The sequence below is a fragment of the Emydura macquarii genome, unplaced genomic scaffold, assembly GCF_026122565.2.
Source record: "Emydura macquarii macquarii isolate MOO-44397 ecotype Brisbane River unplaced genomic scaffold, CSIRO-AGI_Emac_v2 contig_1254, whole genome shotgun sequence".
Classification (NCBI taxonomy): Eukaryota; Metazoa; Chordata; order Testudines; family Chelidae; genus Emydura; species Emydura macquarii.
In genome coordinates, this window is record NW_027131391.1 from 2230683 (window position 1) to 2251496 (window position 20814).

Consider the following 20814-nt stretch of genomic DNA (forward strand, 5'->3'; position numbering starts at 1 on the left):
CAGAAAAAGACATAATGTTTTGAGTGGGTGGAGGAACCCTAGAGAAACTAAAATGAGAAAATATTGCTTCTTGTAGAATACTGGGAGCCACCCACATTTTTTTTTCCTAGTGCAAGAACCCTGATATTTTCCACATAAGGAAATGCCTTGCTGGCACCTAAACTTCAAGAGTATTTTGAAAATCGGCTGTGAATTAACCTAATACACCAACAGAAATCACATGTCTTATGGCCATTGTTACAATTATAATTGATTTTAATTCTGAAAATCATGCAACTTTTAAAAAACATTTTCTGGATTCCTCAGAAATTTTACTTCACTTATACTGCAAAGAGGATAAATGTACAACAATCTCAAATGGTTTTCTTTCAGTTTACTGAAAGTTAAATATATTTACAGGATAACACAGAGTAGAGAGGGGGATCAATCCTAGAGACAAATTCCACTGAGACCTTCCGTTACTGAAATTAGGCTCTAATCATTCATAGTATCAGAGTGCAGGGAGAAAGTCTTTTGAATACAGGCACCAATTTACATCTGTATGTTTGCAATCATCAGATATGGTGGCTTTAGGGGACACTGTCAACTTATTTGTACAGTTTTTCTTTTATTCTCTATTTTTCTTATCCTTTTAGAGGCTTGATCATATTTTCCCCTCATTGGGTTTTGTCCCCTCTACAGTGTAAATTGATAGCTTCAGCTCCATTAGAACACAGAAAAAAGTTTGTTATGGCTTCTCCTTTGTTTGTTTGCAGCTCATCAGTGATATGAAGGTATAAGCAACAAGGGAGAAGAGAAATTACTAGAATCATTTATAACTAGAGCCTCAGGATCCAAAGCCTTCACTTATGCAAATAGTTCCATTGAAATCTATGGGGTTATTCACAGGAGTGAGAGCTGCAGCATCAGGCTCACAGTGAAAGGCTAAGAATTAAGGATGTGGTTAAACTTATTCATACCATAAAAATCCACCTGTGTGGAGATCTTTGCAGAGAAGACCTCATACATGTGAGAGAGACCAACCTACACATATGATCTTTGTTGGAAGGGGCAGTGATGTAACATGAGGAGGGGCAGAGCTTAAAGAGCCTTGTTTCTGAGTGATCAGGTGGCAGATGTATTATGTTGAGCCACTTCTTCCTCTCTCCCCATCCCAAATGTTGACCATGCTGGCTCCACCAATCACCCTGTGAGGGGTGTGAGAGACCAAGAACCAGGCCTGCTGATGTGAAGAACTAAACATTTCTTTCTCCTTCTCAGCTTTAATTTCTGAATTCAAAACAGAGTAGCACTATTGAAAATACTCAGGCCTCTTCCACTAGTCCAGGGCTATTTTAAGGTAGGTCATATATTTTAACCTAAATAAATTCAGTGTCCCTTTTAAGTTAAAGAAATGGCAGTTTTTAGTTAGTGACTCTGTAATGAGAGGATAGTGCTTATGCCACCCCTGGTTCTGTTTCTTGGTGTCTTTTAGCTGCAAGGTCAGTAATTGGGCTCTTGTACTGCCTTCCCCAAGGAAAGCTTCTCTCTCACTCAGTTCCATCAGCTTCCATTTGTTTGCAGCAGCGGTGGATGTTTAAGCAGTGCTCACCTGCCTTTAGGAGCTCAGCTCTGCTCTTTCCTGCAGCACTTGCTGTGGAATTGGCAGGCTTGCAAATATCCACCCCATCTAAGATTAAGAATGAAAATTTCAGCTATCCCTTTGCCATTTTGCCATAGTCCATTCAGACCATTATCCTGGTGGCAGTCCTCGATTTCTGGTCTCTGTGCTCACCATTGTTCTCTTTGGCAGTGAAAGCTAGCAGGTGTCAGCCCTGTCCTTCCCAGCCATCCGCCTTGGATGTGTGCTCATAGCTTTGTGCCCAAGAAACACCTCTTCCCGTGTTGTGTTGGATGGGGGTGAGGACTTTACGTGAGGCAATGGAGAGGGACTGGAGGCCTCCAAGCCAGGCACTCTCTCTTCCCTGTGGAAGGCAGCAGTGACAGTGAATCACAAACACAGATGGAGGTGCTTCTGACAGCTTAGTCATGGCAGTCACCTGTGAACTGGTTACCATGGTTACTGAGTAGAGGATGCCATCTGTGTGGGGATGAAGGTCTCTATAACGCTGTGAGTAGATGGCAGCAAGTGGCTGTGGCTGTTGGTGGTGTCAGAACTCTGGTAGAGCACCAGGCTGCTAGAGGAGACTGTTAAAAACGTACAGTTTTAGCATGGTGATTTCCTTCATCTGTTCCTTCTCCAATTCCTTTCTCCCTTCCCTCCCTCCTTCCATGTGGCACTTAAGCATTCTTCATCTCACAGACTATGGTCTGGTATCTTATTGTCATCACTGAAGAGTTAGGGCTCATTTACACAAACACTTAGCTTACAGCAAACTGGGGTGTAAACCAACCTCACACTAGCTTGCCGCTCAGTAAGTGTCCATGTGGACTCTGCTGCAGTGCACTAAAAGTTCCATAGTGCACCTTCATCTACACCTCTTTGAAAGCACAGTACGGAACTTCCAGTGTGTGGTAGCTGGGTTCCCACAGACACTTAGTGCACAGCAGGCTCGTGCGGAGTAGATTCACACCCCAGTTTGTTGCAGACTAAATGTTTGTGTAGACAAGCCCTCACTCCTTTATCCCATTCCCACTTCATATGCAAAGACTTGCATGTCCAGATCCAAAGCTGTCCTCAAAGTATCATGGGGTGTCAACCCTCATGGAATTAAAATAACACTCTAGTTGATTCCCTGCTAATGTCCTCTCAGAGGTGCTAGGCTTTACCCTTTATGCTATCCTGGAAGGAATCTTAGCCTCCCCAACCCTGAATGTCTTCTGCAGGTTTGACTGTATGGGCACACCATTCCTGCTTGTGTTTCTTCAGTGTTAGTCACTTGTACAAATTCCACATAGGGCCCCATATCCACACCCTCATCTCAGTTTGGATGTGCTGAAATATCCCTGCGATGATCTGTGCTTTAGAGCTTCCTTTTGTGCTATAGTTTTCTGCATGCCCCGGGACCTGGTTGGAGTTCTGTTGCAGAATGGGAAGCCCTGGATGCTATGTTATGTCCTATCATTGGGGTATTGGCAGGTGGAGGAGGGATGGAGGCACAGTATAAAATGGTAGTTTGTTGGTCTTACCAGCTGGGCTTGGGGTGAGGCGATGGCCTGGCTGAAGATGCTGAATGGCTGTGTCTTGGTTCTGTAAATGTATTGTTGGTGTCTGTGACACTGACGTGTGGATCCCGGACTCTGTATGGGTCTCCGATTCAGATGTAAACACCTGAGAAAATTTATGTTTCCTGAACTTTGCAACAGTAACTGGATCAGATCTGCCTCCTATAAGCCTTCTAATAGGCAGTTACATGGGCAAGCTGGATTGGAAACTGCAAGCTGGTCCTGTTTCCAGGGAGACTCATTGCTGCTTGGCAGCGCAGCAAGGAAGCTTGCTTCAACCTTCCCAGTGTTCCAGATGGTACTGGCAAGGCGATGGGGTGAGAAAGACTGTCCTGCTGGAGTCGCATGGACATGATGCCAGATATGCTGTTCTAGCACAGGCAGTGTGCTATGTGATATGCAGTGAAGTTTAAGGGCTGGTTCACACTTACCGCGCGATTCGGCAGCAGTCGACGGGAGTTACGCAAACTATGCAGAGTAGTTTGCATAACTGACGTCGACTGCTCTGCTTCCCTTCTGCGCGCTGTTCTCACTGAGCTGTTCCCATCAGCTCAGCGCTATGCTACTTGAGGGGGTGGACTTATTCAATCAACTTCCTGGTCGATTGAGCAGGTCTCACTGACCGCTCAATCGATCCAGAAAGATCGATCTGGCGGCAGCGGTTTTGCCACCGTCAGTCTGAACAAAGCCTAAGGGAATGAAGTTTAAGTAGGGGAATGAAGGCATATGATAAATACCAGTCTCTGCCTTGTTACCTGTTTGGTTGGTGTCAGGTTAGTCAGGGCACTGAGATTTGCTGTATCTGTTATCACCATGGTCTGAGGTAAAAGGCCAGTATGTGCATATTGGGCCACTTCAGACTTGTGGCTGTAGAGAGCTGGAAATGAAAGAAAACAAGATCATGTGGATGTTGGAGCTCTAAGAGTTGTAATTAGGAACAGAAACAGTTCAATAAACAGGAGATCAACTCAACTCAAGTGATGCCAACATGAATCTGCTGTCAGTCAATCCTGAATGTCAGACACAACCAGTGGGACGTGGATGCAGGAGAGGAATCAGCTCCTCTCTTCTGTTCTTCTGATAATAAACAGAGTGCTGCAAGCCCAGGGACCCTCAGTTCCAACTAACCTCCCAAGCAAAAGGGACTGTCGAGGTGGGGGCAAACCAATTTGAACCCTTACCATGGGGGCTCTGTATCTGGGCCATGGTGGCCATGAAGGGGCTCTGATTGATGTGGCTCTGGACCTGCTGCATGATGGGCTGCTGGTAAGATGGGTGGAGCTGCTGGGAGAACTGGACAGGTTGAAGGGTTGTAAGACTGCTTCCCATGCTGTTTATCACAGGAACACTCTGGGCTTGAGTGGAGGCTAGGCCTGAAAAATAAAGACAAATGCACATTGAGTTCCTTGTTTCATCTCATCTTGTACCGGGAGTGCATGACTGTTCCCTCTGCCAAGGTGTGAGGTCAGTGGAAATTCTGTAATGGCCCGCATAGCTGTGCCTGGTCTACAATAGTAGTATGAGCTAGGACTCCTTGGGGCAGGGAGCTGTTTTACAGCTGTGCCTTGTCCAGTTGTGAACGAACTTAGGGTCTATGAAAGTCAAGGCCTGTCAACAGTAGTTTGAGCCACATATAATATGGACAAGTACCACGCAATTGCAAGCAGCTCTTTCCATCAGTGCTTGTGCCAGAGCTGAGGCACCCTGTTCAGCCAAAGATCATGCAATTAAATTCTGTTCAAATCTGCTGTAATCCTTCACTGGAGAGACCTTCTTTAAAAATGAGAGGGGAGTTTAATGGCCCATTAATTATTTTAACCTCAGCTCAGGCTGCTGGCAAGAGGGGCAAGTGTGCTATGGCTAATTAGCCACTATGAACTGAATTTAGACTCATGGGTTCATTTTGTTTAATGCTACCAAACAGCTGGATTTGAACCAATTTGAACCAAAGATGAAAGGTCTTATATCCCTTTACCCATGTTCCTTAGCCATCCATTCCCCACTTGTGAAATTTAAATTAGTAAGCCTCTGGAGGAGCAAAGCATTTTCATATCATTTGGAATGGTGCAAAGCACTAATGCTTCCAAGACAATCCCCCATATTTGTGATGGACTCCCCCAGCCATATATTCTCCCTGCAGCCTCAAAGCTTTTGGGTCAGGAAATGAAAGACAAGTACAAGGATCATAGACAATTTTGTTCCTTTCTGGAGAAATCCTGATAAACAGAGTGTGGTATAGAAACCATGATGAGCCCTCCACCTTCCCCACTTTGTTCAATGCTCACCTATTACCAGGGTGGAGGCCCCTGTGTTGGTGAATGCTGGTGCCAGGGATGAGGTCTCACCCGCTCCAATTGTCATAACACCAGGCAGTGATGCCATGATTAGGTTCTGGGTTTGCTGGCTCAATGTGTGTGGATTTTGTTCTAGGCTGTGCAAAGCAGTCAGGGTGCTGACAGGAGGGAGAGGACCCCCATGAGCAGAGATCTGTGCATGAGGGAGAAAAGAAGAACTGTGAAAACGCCATCTGCAACAGTGAGTAGGGTGAGCACTTAAAGTCCCAATCTGTTATCAGTTCAGAAGGGATTTCATTTAGCTGAGTGCAGCTAAATGTATGTGTCCCCTTGTGTTGCCTTCACACTTGTTGTTTAGCCATTAAAGCACACTGTCAAGGTATTAACAGTAGCACTTTGTCCTGGTCAGTCTCCTCTCATCTGAGAATCTCAAAGTGCTTTACAAACATTTGTGAATTTAGCCTCTGTTCCCCTCTAGGGAAGTATTATCCTCAGTTTACATTAGCGGGGGGAAATGAGGTACAGAAATCTATCCATTTGCGCTATTGCTGCTTAATCTTGTTAAACATTCCATGCAAATTTTTATGTATAAAGTTTCAGTGCTTTTTTGTGTGTGACATATTCAGCTTTAGCAGCCTAACACTTATGCTTCTTTAGCATTTTGTAACTAAGGACCTCAAAGGGCTTTACAAACTTTAACCCTCACAACCCCATTTTAGAGTTTGAAAACTGAGGCACAGAGAGGTTAAGTGACTTGCCTAAGGCCACACAGCAAGTTGGTTACAGAGCAGAGGCTAGAACTCATGGGTCCATCCTTTCTTATGGCTTGTCTACACAGTTTATTAGTGTGCTCCAGAGGGTTGTAAATTCTAGTGTGCCTTATTGCGGGATTGTTTGTTACAGAAAAAGGGTACATGTCTGTCTAGTGGGTAGAGCAGGACGCTCAGCTCTAGACTTGGTTCTATCACTGACTGAATTTGTGATCTTGGTCAAGTCATTTAACCTGTCTGTGCTTCAGTTTTCAGACTCTGAATTTAACTTCATAATTCATATCTACTCTCTAGTGCAATTGTGAGGGTTGTTGTCTGTAAGCCTTGTGAGATTCCCTAGTTAAAAAGTGTTATAAAAGTGTCATATGTGTTAAGCTGCCAGAGCTGAATATGTATATTTAAATAAAGCATTGGGACTTTTTAAACATAAACATTTGCATGGAATTTGTAACAAGAATAAGAAGCAATAGGGTAAGTGGTTGAACTAACCATCTTGACAGTGTCCCTTTTTGTACACAGCAGTAAAAGGAGATTTTTCAAAATCTTATGAAAGACTTTTCCTTCACAGGAAAACAGGGAGTGACCAGAAAATCAGCAAAGTGATTGGGTAACTGTTAAGATTTTAGTTGGACTCATGAATTGGACTTTGCCCCAGGACAGCTATGGACCAATACAAACTTCTTGCTAACAGGTTTTATACGTAGCCCAAGGGATCTGTGCAAACCAGCCAAGAATGATCAATCATATAATCTTAGCATGGCGATACAAACCACATGGAAGGAGGCTTAGTTAATGAAAGATATCCAAAGGAGATCTGCCTCAAATGAATATGATTAGGCTGGTACAATCCAGATTTACTATATAAGATTTATTGTTAGAAACCCTGTGTAAACACCTACACTTTTACAAATGGATCAGGGCAGGTAACAGGTCCCTGTTTTGTTAGCCCAACTGGATTCTTTTCAGCTGTCTTGCTGAATGTGGACTTGAATTAAAAGCAAGAGGTAATGGAAGCAATCTGATCAGTGGGAGTGGAACAGTCCTTTTGGGGTGAGGAGGTTAATGACAGGTGTGTCGTTAGATATCTTGGACCGTTTTCCTACAGAAAGGTGTACCATACTGTTCTGATTAATCCCAGGGCAGAGTTGAATAGGGTAATTCTATTCAGCTTTCATGCACCCAGTACCCACCCCCACCTTAGGTGGCAGGTTGTGCGAATCCTAAGAATGTTCTTGAACATGCTTTTGGTGTGGGGAGTTAACAGCATTCTGGAAAGTATCATTTCTGAATACTGTGCTCTGCAAGCCCAGGGATCCCTCTTGGATTTCCTGACATCATGGAGTCAACAGGACTAGGGTACATGTCACTCACCAGCTTGGTGTCTGTGCTCAACAGGTTCTGGCTTGGCTCCAGTCCAGGGGGAGACACCTGATGAAGAATGGTGTGGGTGGTGACCATGGAGTTGTTCCCATGATGATTGCTGCTGGAAGACTCTGCCTCGCTGGTTGGCTGCTGGTTGTACCTCATTCCTATATCAGAAAAGAAGTGACTTGGTTCCTACAGATGAGGCTGCTCTAGTAAATTAGGATAAGCAGTACATTCAATTCCCTTTCTAGGCATTTGCCTGAGAACTGCTAGGTGAACTGAGGCAGCCCTCCTTCATTGGTGCTGTTTCAGAGCCGAGAGGCTGTGTGGACTGAGCATGGAACTTGGAAACCAGGAACACACCAGAGTTTTAATCCTGCAAGTAGCTTGCTGGGTGGCCTGACATTCTGGCTTTGTGCAGGGCTGAGTATCCCTGTGGGGAAGAAGCTGTGTAGCTAAGTTGGTTAGAAATTCTTCCTGTGAGTAGATAGAGAAGGGAAGGGAGTCTGGGCTATAGCATCTATCCCAGAGTGAGAGAGAAACTCAGTCTCCCATGTTCACTCAAATCATGGGCTTCCCTGGTCTCACCAATGGATCTAAATTCTTCCTTGGAGAGACCACCACCAGTCAAAGGAAGAGGGGAATTCTTCCTTCTAGCCTTGTAAGTGTTATGCATTTTCTATTCTATAATGTCAAGGGAGCTTGCTAGTAACCTCTTACTCTGAGTGGGATGATGGACTCCCACCATTAAACTCCTGCTCTAGCATTGAGGACAGGTTAGGTAGCAGCTTTATTCCCTTCCCTACACAGAGAGGGAGTTTGCACTTGTGCTCTAGTTGCAGTGTCTTGCAGGCGAGGAGACCAGTGATGATTGGTACTACTTCATTAATACACTGGCAGCTCAAGGACTTTTGCCTAGAAACACTAGAAAGGACAAAACACCTGAGCATTAGATACCAGAAAAGTGAGCTTGTTGAACACAGGTACTTGTTGCTTCTTCTCTGCTACTGCAAAGAAAAGAGGAAGAGGTGCCCCTCTTCTGCTTTCAGTGATTATGAAAACTGACAGTCTGTTCTGGCTTACTGAGACAGGAGAGGGTAACTTCCTGAGTCCTAACAATTCAGTCAAGACTGTTTGTGTCCTTGACTTATGGCAATTAGAGATTCCCAAAAAGGGAGGCATGCATGAGAAGAAAGGGTGGACAATTAACCTCTAATGCAGTGTTTCTTAACCTGGGGTTTTAGAGGGGTCGCAAGTGCAGAGCTGGTATTGGGGGTGGCAAGAAAGGCAATTGCCTGGAGCCACAGGGGCGCCATGAAACTAAGTTACATGCCTCAGCCCCGTGGGGGTGGGACTCAGGCTTCAGGGGTACAGTAGTTTGGAAAGGTTAAGAACCACTGCTCTAATGCAAGCTAACATGTGAGTCCTTGAAATAGGCATTACCTCCTACTGATCATCACAAGGGGCAGTGACAACAGTGAATGAGAACTGACTAAGGCACTCCCTCAGCATTGAGCTTCCAATGTCTGCTGCACTCCACTTGTCACCCTTCTCCCCTCACCTTGTGCATGCAGAGATACCCCTTTGTCACCTACACTCTCATCTTCTGTAAACCCTACCTCAGTCTGGCTCTCCCATCTACTAATCAGCTTCTGAAGGGACACACTTCGACATGGCCTTGGTGCCTGAACTTGCAGGCTCACCAGTCTCCTATTTCAGGATGCCCTCTCTGTGGTCAGTACTCACCGTGGACTTTGCTTGGCGAGATAGCAGGCGGTGGCTGAAGGGAGGAAGAGTTGTGAGAGGTCAGTGGGGGAGCAGAGCTGGGCTGCGGCCCACTGTAGGTATCCATGGCTAGCTTGTGCCGAAAGGCCTCCTCCTTCCTACGGTTGGCGAACCAGTTATAAACTCTCACCTCGGTGACCAGGTTTGATCCCAGCCCTTGGGCTTGGGATGGAGAGACACCTCGCTGAATGCACTCTGCCCTGTCAGGAAAGAGCACAGTAAGGGCCTTGGTGATCTCATGGCTGCCAAAGACATGGGGCACGGTGTGTCAGGAAACACCTTCATTCTGTCTGGTGTGCTGGAGCAATGTTGAATGATTGATACCACTGGGCTGACTCCCAGATTAGCTAATAAATGCTGTGGTGCCTCCTGTGACGGCACATGGTCTCCACACCAGGCCCTTGATGATACACTCATGGAGTGGGGGGCATGCTTAAGAGCCAAAGGTCTGTGGGGTGTATTCATGACTTTGGTATCTGGATGTATGCCATCATGCCTGGTGTAAGCAGAGGCAGGATGAGCATGCTGTTCTGTACAGTAAATAGAGAGCCCAGGATGGGAATAACAAGCAATGAGAGTTCAGTGCTGGAAGCTTGTTCTGTAGCTGGCTCTAGACAGTCTTTCTCGGTCTGTGTATTGGGGTTTCCCTGCATAGTGTTTGCAAATTATATCCCAAAGAAAGAACAATAGGAGATCTCAGTCCAGTGCTACCCCATTGTCTTGCCTTACACAGAGCAGTATAGCTCTGGCAGTATAGCAAGAGCAAACAAAAGCCCATTCCATCCCTCTCTTTTCCCTTCCATCAACACTAGAGACTGTCCTTCACCTGTTGCACTCCTCCACCAATGCTTCTCTCTCCTCTTTGCTCGGGTTCTTCTGTCTCTCGTAAGCTTGGAATAGGATCTGCTGTGAGGCAGGACCCCACTTAAAGCGGTTTCTTCTCCCCTTCTTGATGGGCAAGTCATCTCCCATGGGCTCCTCTGCCATGAGTCCTTGACCAGCATGTGTGAACTCTGGAAGAACAAATGGGTAAGGGACTTTGCTTGCTGATAGGATGTTTTGTAACATTCTCTCGCTTGGAATTCAGCTGGCTCAGAGCAGCTTATCCCCACTCAGGATCTCCTACTATGGAACAGTGCAGTTGCAAAATCTAGATGTGATTTAAATAAAGCTCTGTATCTGTCTAAAACAGATGGTATCCTTCCCAATGGGACCCATCCGTACCTTTATCAGACAAGTGGCATCTTTATTCCCAGAGTGAAGCTGTGAAACAGAACAAGAAGCAGGAGCTAGGCTGGATGCAGCTCATGTAAGGTCCAACCTGCTAGGCCCAACCAAAAGCCAAGTTCCTAATTTTACTAAGGGGCCCATCTAATATATATAAAATGAAACCGATTACAGCCACACACATTCATTTGGAGGTGGAGGCTGCAAGGTGATTGTTCTAAGCATGTATTTGTAACACACTTACTTAGTATGTGTGAAAGATGATATCCCACTAATGGCTGACCATAGAGCTACAGCCTGCTACTTATGGTGGCTGAAGGAATTATTTCTTTAGGTGAAATTTCAGAGACCTGTTTTCTGGTGCTGAATGTCCTAGGTTCTATCACTGCTGGTGACCAGCTATGCTGTCAGTGCTTATGTAGCTGCACTTCATTACACAGTGTTCCATCTTGGTCCAAGTCAGTGCCTCCATTTGGATATACTGATAGATGAGAGCTGTAACCTGCTCCTCCTCCTTTAAAGAAGTGTGTAGCTGCAGGCTGCTTTGTGGAATTCTGCCACCTGCAGTTTGGCCACCCCTGCTGAATGGTGTCATGGACTTGTCTAACCTTACTGCTAGAAAGGGCCCCCTCCCCTGCCTTCCACACAGCAGATGGGAGAGTGGGGGAGCTATAGGACATTAGATCTAGTCGAGATTTGCTGTTGCTGTACTTACGCTGGGCCACCTCTCGCTGCTTGCGGACGTACCAGGTGTAAAGGGCAGCTCTCTTCTGGGTCTTCATGGGTGTGCCCTTGTTGAGGTGCTGTGAGAGGTGAGACTGATTCAAACCTGTGGTGTCCACCACCTCTCTCTGAGGGATGTTATGCTGCTGAAGGTAGGATTTCACCATCTTTGCTACCCTCCAGGGATCCTCTCTAGAAAGAACAGAAAATGCACCTCATTAAAGATAGAATTCCTATGCCTGTGTATCCAGGTTGCACAGAAGGGATTCAAGGAATGTCAGACAGCACTCCTTACATGAAGTGTTGGATACCAGAAGCAATGAGAGAGGTGAATCCTCTGTTCATTCTTTGCCTTTGATGAGGTAGTATAGATTTAGTATGCTGTATAATAGCCATTCATCTCTCCAAGGAAATCTCTTACTCAGTGTGATATTCTGTGCAATGTTTTGACCCAACCTCCAAGCTAAATGAGTTACTTGCCTAAAACTTTTAATGATTATTTTTGATAGCCCTGGAGACTGAACTCCTTAGAGCAGAGAACAGCCTGAGTAGCAGTAGTGCCATCTTCCTCTAGCCATCCTCCCTATGTAGCTCAATTCTGATCAAGAGCCTACCACCTCTGGAGCAGTGGGAGAGGGATGGAGCAGCTGATGTCCCATATTTCAGGGTTCCATTTCTCACAATATCATATGTTTTGGGATCTGGGCCCTGCTTTGCTGTTTCAGGAAGTGGGTCTCTTTTTTTTTTTTTCTGCTTGCCTCTCTGTGGGGGATGTGTGCTCACAGATGACATAATGTATTTTCCTAAGCTGCGTTCACTTTAATATTAGACCGACTCATCCTCACTCACACTCTGACTCTGATAAAGCTTGGGGTAACCCACAGCCTAGCATACAAGAGATAGAGGTGCTCCAAACCCAAAATAACTTGAAATGATTCAAGAGCTAAAGACAAATCCCTCTTCCTATAAACCATACACTCATACACGTGAGACTCCTTCACCTAGACACCAAACATAGACACCAACCCACGTCATTGCACATATGACACGTTACAAGTACACACACAGATAAGCACACACCACCTATTCAAATCTGTTCTTTAGCGAAAAAAATGAACACCTATTTACAGTCCCAAACACTCCACTGTACAAACCAAGAAGGGTAGAACTGTGTGTGAATAAACCCCAAAATATTAAAACTGACTTTTGGAATTCCATAATAGTTGTAATCTGATGGTGTTTATCAGAAAGTCTGTTAAGGTTCCTGAATATTTGAGTAACCATGGGGTTAACTAAGGGGATTGTGATTGAATTTCACTGAGTGGTTTGAGTTTGACTGAACCTGAAACTCAGTAAAACTTGGAGGAACCAAACCAGGCAAGTTAGAACCAAACAAATTCTTTGCATGAACAACCCATGTTGAGAAAACTCTGATTTCTTTGCAGCTCTAACATAGAGCCTCCCTCTGTGTTTCTAATGTGAAATGCCTGAGGGACTGACTGGACTGGAAGTGATCCCAACACTGTATAGATAATGTTGATGTCATCTCCAAATACCAGTAGCAGGTGGGTGGAATAAGAGGAAAAATACCCAGGATTATGGAGAAAATACAGCAGGATAGTTGGGGGTGGAGGGTGAGAGAGCAGCCCTTGCATTAGCTGCTTTGTTGACTCTGTGAGTTGTCAGAGGCTGAAAAGCGATAAGGAGGACAAAGTCCACACCTGTTCTCTCAGCGTAAACACCCTTATCTCTGTTCCTGCTGCTGCCTCTTCCACATCAGGGAGACAGTCCAAGGAACAAGCTCAACTGCTGTTAAAGTGTGGCAGGAGACTAAGAGAGGGGCAGATTTCTGAAGAAATCTCTTCTCTTAAAATGGGACCACTTGTTCCTCTCTGATCGTGGAACTGTGCCAAAATGCTCCATTTCCCACCCTCTCCCCGTGTACTCATCAAAGGCCCCAAATTAGGGCAACCCATGTTTTTTTTTCCCTTTCCTGAGCTTTAGATAGTTGGTGTTTGCTCTACTACCTCTTGAGAAAAGATTAATCTCCCTATTGTGATCTCTCTTCATTCAGCCTCTATTATTCTACCCTTCAGCTGAGTCCTGGGCACTTTCCTTCTTTAAAGAGGTGCACAACAACCCCACAATGGCCCAGGATTCTGTTGTACAGTGATAGATGAGAAGATGCTCAAGGACCAGGCTTCTGCCCTGTCTTTTAGATCATGTTTTTGGTTCAGCTGCTGAAGAAAGGGAGAGGGGATTCATGATCACCCATAGAAGTCTCTGTAACATGCTGACTTCCTTCCCACTTGGCATCTGAGCCACTTACTTACCTCTCTGTCTTAGCCAAATCCCCACTTCTGTGTCAGGAAGGAGTGGGGAGGTACTTGGGGGAGGATGAGGCTCACACTCTTTCATATTTTAGAACACTATGGGCTGCCATGGTAGAGAGGCATTCTCAAGGTGTATCTACAATTCAAGTGCATCTGCACTAGGGAACTGTTTACAGCATGGATGTCCCCTCACATCTGGATAAAGTATGGTTTCATGGTGTAGCATAACTGAAGCCTTAACTGTGTCCCCATATACTGTCAAAGCCAACGCTGTAATTTCTGTGTAAAGAGACCTCACGATCCTAGGTTATACTGTAGAGCAGGCTGTGTTGCTAGGTCAGTTGAACACTCATGCAGACTATCACTTATCCTCATAGTGCTACCTGCAGAGGCCTTCACCATAGATAACCAGGGGTGAAGTCCTTGCCCCACTGAAGTCAATGGCAAAACTCTTCTGGCCTTCCGTGGGGGTAAGATTTCACCCCAGGCCCAATCTTTCTTGCTTTACTTGGGCAAAACTCCCAATGACTTTAGTGAGTCAGGTCTGCAAAACTGGCCCAGCCTTATTCAACATTTGACCACTTCCTACCTCCAAGGCCTCATTTTGGCTTCAGCTTCCCTTTCTCCCCAAATACAAACTCCTTCCCTATTGCTTTACTATTCTTCAGGGTCTATCTCCAGATTCTCCTTATCCTCAGATAATAACTTTTACTCTTTACTTCCCATTTTTTGGGTCCTGATCTCTTGCCTTCAGCTTCTCCTTGTCCCCTGAGCATAGGCTCTCTCCCTGGCCCTGTACAACCTCTGGGGCATGGGTCCTGTCTCTTCCATTCCAGCTGCTCTTTTCCTCAGTTGTGAGGTTGCTTTTTGAGGGCGTTTTCACCTCCCTTTTGTTACTTGAACAATAAGTAACCCAGGTAGTTAGTTATAAACTCAAAGGGAACAAGAGGCTAGTTGATAATTTATAGCAACATCTCAAATTTAAATGGAAAGTAAATATCAAGTTGTTAGCATTAAAGAAAACCCAATCCAGAGAGCTGGGGATGTAACATTCAGGGGACCTTCTCTCCTTCACTCTTCTTGGTTTTTCTTCCCAATCTTGTGCTTTCTGTCTCTTCCTTTCTTTCTCCTTCTCATTCTCTCTGTCTTTCTGTCCATCCTCTTTCCTCTATTCCCGACCACCTCCTAGGACAGCACAATCCGATCTTTTTCAGATTCCCTTGTGCAAAAGATCTGATTTGATCTCTTAGAGACAGGTTCTGAATTCCTCCTGCTTTGAACTGGAACCGGGTTCAGGGGAGGTCCAGAGCTTTGAAGTGCTCAGGATCATCCCTCCAGTTCTTTCCATTGAAGACGGCTAGACATCTGTCGCTGGTTTCAATACACAGACTGGACCTGAGATAGTCTGAGAGCAGGGAAGGTAAGATTAGTCCCAGGAGAGTTCTTTTCTGTTTGAACTTTGCCTGGTTTACCTTAGCTTGGCCTATTCAATCATATGCTGAAATAGAAGTGGTGGTGTAGCTTCATCTCAGGGCCCCTCAGCAGCCAGCTCCCTGGGGGAAAAGGGCTGGGCCTTTTACCTCTACCTCTCATTTTTTCCCCTCTCAGAAAATGCGCCCTCACCTCAGCCTCCAATGGAAATCTTCCTATCTCAACCTCCCTCTTTCCCTATGGAATTCTACCCTTTGCTCTATAAGGAAAAAATTACTATATCTCCCCACAGAGAACAGCAGCCCTTATCCTGACTCCTCATTATAGATTGGCTGCATACTGCTCACCAATGGAAGTCTGCTCTTTCCTTTGTCCCCCACCAAATACAATCTGTATTCTGTCTTCTCCACAGGGAATATCTAATAATTGCCCCATATCCTCTCTCCCTCCCTCCTGTGCCCACAAATGAATTAATTTACTTTTGACTTGTTACCACACCTCCAGTCCTGCTCCTATATGGAGTGAATTGAGGCATTTTCAAAAACACCTACTTATTTAGGACTGTGGGGGTCCCTTGGAAGATTGATGAGACTTGTCCTCCCAGATCACTGAGATACTCTTGAGAATCCCATCCCTCATCTCTTCTCTGGGATTCACAGTATAGTGGGTGAAGTGCTGGGGATGCTAGCTTCTCACTGAGGAAACCTCATGTACTGTATTCTGTGGGAGCAAAGGGTAATGGACTCCAGCAAGTGCACTTAGGACTAGGTAAGGGGGCAATTGCCTCCATACTGGATTTACTCAGTGTAATACAGTGATTCCCGAACTTGCTTTGCAGGATTACTAGTGGTTCACAGAGCACATACTAATGGTCTGCAGAAAAATCACATTGTGCTTTTTCTTCTTGTTCCCAGGCAATACATCATTACATCAAAAGCACAAAAATACATTAAATACTTTTCTGTTACTTTCCTATATAAGCAATTAAGTTATTGTAACCATGAACAGGAGGAGAGGTGTCCATGAGATGATGGAGATGTGGTCTACAGTAATAGTCTGAAAACTGCTGGCAGCACGTAAGGAGGTTTCTGCACTTTCATAGTTCCTCAGTTCACCCTCTGTATTTGAATACCACGAAATCATGAACTCAGGTTTTTGGGCAACCATGAATTTGCAAGCATAGAAACTCTGTTCTGCATGTCACTGAGCTTGATGAGCAACACTGCTCTCCTCCTTTGTACCCCAGCTGGTGGAAAGTGATTTCTATAATACACCATTTTGCACTATGTATTTATAAAATATTATATATTATATATATATTATATTCTAAGGACATGCCCATCAGGCCTTCTGTTAAAAGAGGCTTTCTTTCCTGAAGGGGCGTCTTAGTTGTTAGCTATTATCAGTTCCTGATATTGACCCAGATGTTTGTAATTTACTTCCCCAAATACACAATTGCTTTTTAAAATTGTGCAGAAAGCCAGAGATTCTTACCAGACCTGTCTATCCCCTGCCCCCATTTCAGAAACATTTCTAATGGGTTTGGGTCAATATGCTCCATACCTTGTGGTTAAGACACGGGACCAGGCTCCAGAAAATCCTGGTTCTATTTCCAGCCCTTCCTCCAAATTGCCATCTGATTGTGGGTAAATCACTTAATCTCTCTGTGCCTCGGTTTCCTCATCTGTAAATGAGGGTGATGTCTCATTCATGGTTTGTAAAGAGCTTTGAGATCCTCAGCTGGAAAGTGCTGAAGAAGTGCAAAGCATTACTGTAAAAATGTGTGCTAGAAATGATTTTTTTTGCTGAATCTGCCACCAACCACAGGCCTAGTGGAAAGATGGGGAAGATCAGAATTCAGAGTTATGCCAAGGTGAAGGGAGATGTGGGGCTGAAGGACCACACTGGATCCCCAGCTGCTGGATAGGAATTCCCTCCAACTGTGAAATTCTCTTAACCAAAGCACGGTGGATGGAGTTAAAATCCTGCTTCATCCATTCATTAAAGAGAGGATAAAGCCCAGGTGCTCTTTTGTGGCTTCCATGGTGTTCTCTGCGGAGAGACACCTGATAAATCATCACAAGTTAATGATCAAAAAGCTTATCAGGGTCTTTTCGTTTATAAATTTATAAGACAAAAGAGAAATAATAAAGCCATTGGATAATTAGTAACTAGCCAGGGCCCGCCCGGTGCAACTGGAGCTCAAACTGCCCCAAGATCTCTACACAGGCTTAGGGAGAAGAGAGAGCGAAGCAGACAGGTAAGAGCAATGTAAGAGTGAGAGACATAGAAAGGTACCTTAGACATAGAAAACAGGGTGATGAGATACAGAGAGGAGAAGTGGGGGAAGAAAAAAATAGAAAAGGAGGATCCGAGGAAAACAGATATAGGACAGGAGTGACTGAAACAGCTGCAGTGTAAGAAAGAGGGAGGAGGACAAAAAGAAAAGGCAGAGAAGGGAAAGGGGCTTATTGGGTGGAAAAGAAGATTGAATTATGGGGGGCATCATTCCACTCAGATAAGAGATGTTCCAATGTATTTTCTTCCTTCAGTTACTGTAATGTGATCAGCTCCAAATCTGCCCAAACTCTCTCAAGGTCAGGCAATAGAACCATCCCCTCTTAAATGTTACATTGAATATTAACCCTTTAGTACTGTGCTATCTCTCTATCTCAGGGCTGTTGCTGGGGTTTTGTGTATACTACTTGTTGTTATGTTTAGTATTAATATCCTTTTCCCATAAAAAGGAATGGCCACAAAGACTAAATCCTCTAAATCAGTGGTTTTCAACCAGGGGTAGTTGAACCCTGGGGGAATGCAGAGGTCTTCCGGGGGTACATCAATTCATCTAGATATTTGCCTAGTTTTACATCAGGCTACATAAAAAGCACTAGTGAAGTCAGTACAAACAAAAATTTCATACAGACAATGACTTGTTTATACTGCTCTATATACTATACACTGAAATGTAAGTACAATATTTATATTCCAATTGGTTTATTTTATAATTATATGTTGAAAATGAGAAAGTAAGCAATTTTTCAGTAATAGTATGCTGTGACACTTTTGTATTTTTATGTCTGATTTTGTAAGCAAGTAGTTTTTTAAGTGAGGTGAAACTTAAGGGTATACAAGACAAATCAGAATCCTCAAAGGAGTGCAGTAGTCTGGAAAGGTTGAGAGTCACTGCTCGAACTAGAGTGTAATTTTCCCAGAAAAGATAATGGTGGTTTGAGTCTACAGAACATTGCTGTCACCCTGTTCCTCCTGTCTGGTCCTAATCTTTGAGAGTAGCTTCGGCACAGACACATGAAATTTTGTGGTTAAGGATTTCATTGTGTTAGGTGGATTTGAAGGGCCAGATCCTGAAGTCCTTGCTCAGTCAGACCACCCATTGGAATCCCTAGTATTCATGCCGTTGAGCTAGAATTGCAGGAGCATAACTCTAATTCTGTCAGTGGGCTTGCTGGAGTGAAATGAGAGTGATTGGTTCAGGAAACTTCTAATATTTTTTGGCTATTAAGAATAAATAATTGCATGTTAAGGCAAGTCAGACAACAGTAGTCTGTAGACCGTACATCTGTCTATGTTCAGGATTCATGATGAGAGATGGAGGATAGAAGCATTGGGTATTTGACCTGGATTACCAATCAATTTGGCCTGCACTTCTTCGTCTGAAATCCATGGGAATCTTATGTGTATGAAGACATGAAAATCAGGCCCCTTTATTTGTCTCTACTGACAAATACTTGACTCTAGCTAAAATCAGTAAAATAAAAATGTGCATCACTGTAAAAATGGCAAGAGAATTTAGGAGTATTTTTCCCTCCTGTGTGAGAATTCCCACCGTGATGGCAGTTAATATGTCATCCAGATTTTTACGGGCTTCTTTTCCTATTTTTTTTCCCTAATAGCTGAAATGGTGTATTCTGTAAAAACTGACAGACAGCTAAAGAGAAGGAAGTTGTACAGCTCCCAGATTTTTCTGAAGTCCTTGTTTCCCAGATGATATTAGCACTTTTAATATGTAATTGGGCCCTATGGCACTTTTTGTGTGTGTATGTTTGAAATGTCATTGGAAGGAAATTGAGCATTATTAAGGAACATGAACCTTGTCAGTTCAATGACTTTTGGGTTTTGGGATGGCATTGGTGGGAGAATCTCTGCACGCTTAGATCAACTGTGAATCCTAAGGTATTTCATGGAAGAGATGAAGGAAAGAGAAATAAAGGAACGGAGAGCAAGAAGGTGAAAGGAAAACTATGTCCTTACTGTAATAGTCTCTCCACCACAGCCTTCTGGTGAGCAGCCTCCTCTGGACTCAGGTTTTCCAGTTCCTTCATTATTGGAGGGGTGAATTCCTCCCCATCATCAGAGGTTTCCTCTTCGGATATCCTGGATTCCCCCATCCCATTGGGAAGATTGGGAATTTCAGCACAGGTTTCCCCTTTGTCTGCTTGGATGGCACTAATGGCACGCTGGCTTTCACTCTGGAGGGTGTAGGGGTCCACTTCGCCGAGCGCTTTGATCAGGGTCTCCTTGGTTAGCCCTGACTCTAGCAGTGCTCCCAGCAGCTCCACCTGAAGATGACTCAGCTTAGAGACCATGTCTTCAGTCTGGTGTCCGTTGGATTTGAGTTTCAGCACGTTCTGCCTTCAGCCTTCCCTACACCATATTCCTGAGGTAACACGCCCGACTGTCAGCAGAGTGAGAATGGCATAGACTCCCGCCTTTACACCCCCCAAAAAAAAACAAAATACAAAAATGAGCCACTTCAGACCCCCCACAACTGTCCTAAGCCAGTGCTGATAAAGGGACCCTTGGCTATCTGTTTACATTGGAGCAGTGTAAATTCTCCAAGGTTCATATTTATCCGTGTGCTTAGCAAATTACTGAACTTTGGACTTCAGCACTGCAGCAGCAGTTCACAAAGTGCAAAGAGAGGGGGAGGGGAAAAGATAGAGAGGCAGAAGAGAAAAGGAGAGTAAAAGGAATGGTCAGATAAAAAGCCAGAATGGGAGACAGATAGAAGAGAGAAATGGAAAGAAAACTGAACAAGGAAGTGGGAGGAGAAAAGTGTGACTCGTTCTTGGCCTTATTGGTTTAAGAGCAGGGGATAGACTGGAAGGACAAGAAGCATGGGGCTAAGCCCCACCAAAATCATTGGGATGGAAGTTAGGAACCTCAGCAACTCTGCTAATCTCTGTGCACGACACCCCAGGCATCAGGTACAACCACTGGATTTATTCTAATGTCCCCAAGGTCTCCAGTACTCTCGAAGGGCTCCCATTTACTTCAGTGGGACAGACTCAGGCACTAAATGACTGCTTAGCCAGTTCCCCACACTGGCTCTGGCCTGCTGGAATAACTCTGTCTGCAATTACCTGTCCCCATTTCTCTTCATCATCACTTTCTGCTTTTATTATTTATTTGGTAAGCGCTCACAGTGTGTGCTCAGATTACAAAGGAGACCTAGGGCCTGCCCCACTGAATTTACAATCTAAGTAGGTAAACAAAATAAACAGGCAAGCTGTGTTCTGGGTATTGGGGCACTTCTAAAGATTCCTACCTTGCCTACAATGGCTCCTCCTCTCCGTGTGAGTGCACCGACGGTGACTCCATTTATCATCGCCATAGTTCTGCCTCTATTGATACTAACCTGCCTTAGGGATCTACTCCCAACTGTTGGAAGTTTTTCTGAAAGATATGTGCTAATCCAAA

General features: G+C 44.6%; 2 protein-coding genes across 6 annotated transcripts in view; one reads left to right on the forward strand and one right to left on the reverse strand.

Annotated features, from left to right (window-relative positions):
• Nucleotides 1-20814, forward strand: part of CUNH12orf43 (chromosome unknown C12orf43 homolog) — a 35914-nt gene that overhangs the window by 6531 nt on the left and 8569 nt on the right. The window lies entirely within an intron of this gene.
• Nucleotides 277-19922, reverse strand: HNF1A (HNF1 homeobox A). The gene is made up of 10 exons (XM_067550068.1): nt 19366-19922; nt 11322-11521; nt 10206-10392; nt 9341-9579; nt 7601-7758; nt 5451-5652; nt 4347-4538; nt 3921-4042; nt 3130-3271; nt 277-2187 (listed from the first exon to the last, which is right to left on the reverse strand). The coding sequence occupies exons 1-10, from the start codon at nt 19698-19700 to the stop codon at nt 2060-2062; spliced, it is 1905 nt and encodes a 634-aa protein (XP_067406169.1). The 5' UTR covers nt 19701-19922; the 3' UTR covers nt 277-2059.

Coding starts and splice junctions, on each gene's coding strand:
- HNF1A (XM_067550068.1), bottom strand. CDS start 19,700: ATGGTCTCTAAGCTGAGTCATCTTCAGGTGGAGCTGCTGGGAGCACTG. Junction 5,653..7,600: donor TGAGCACAGACACCAAGCTG/GTGAGTGACATG, acceptor CCTCATGCACAG/ATCTCTGCTCATGGGGGTCC. Junction 4,043..4,346: donor CCAGATACAGAGCCCCCATG/GTAAGGGTTCAA, acceptor TTTCATTTCCAG/CTCTCTACAGCCACAAGTCT.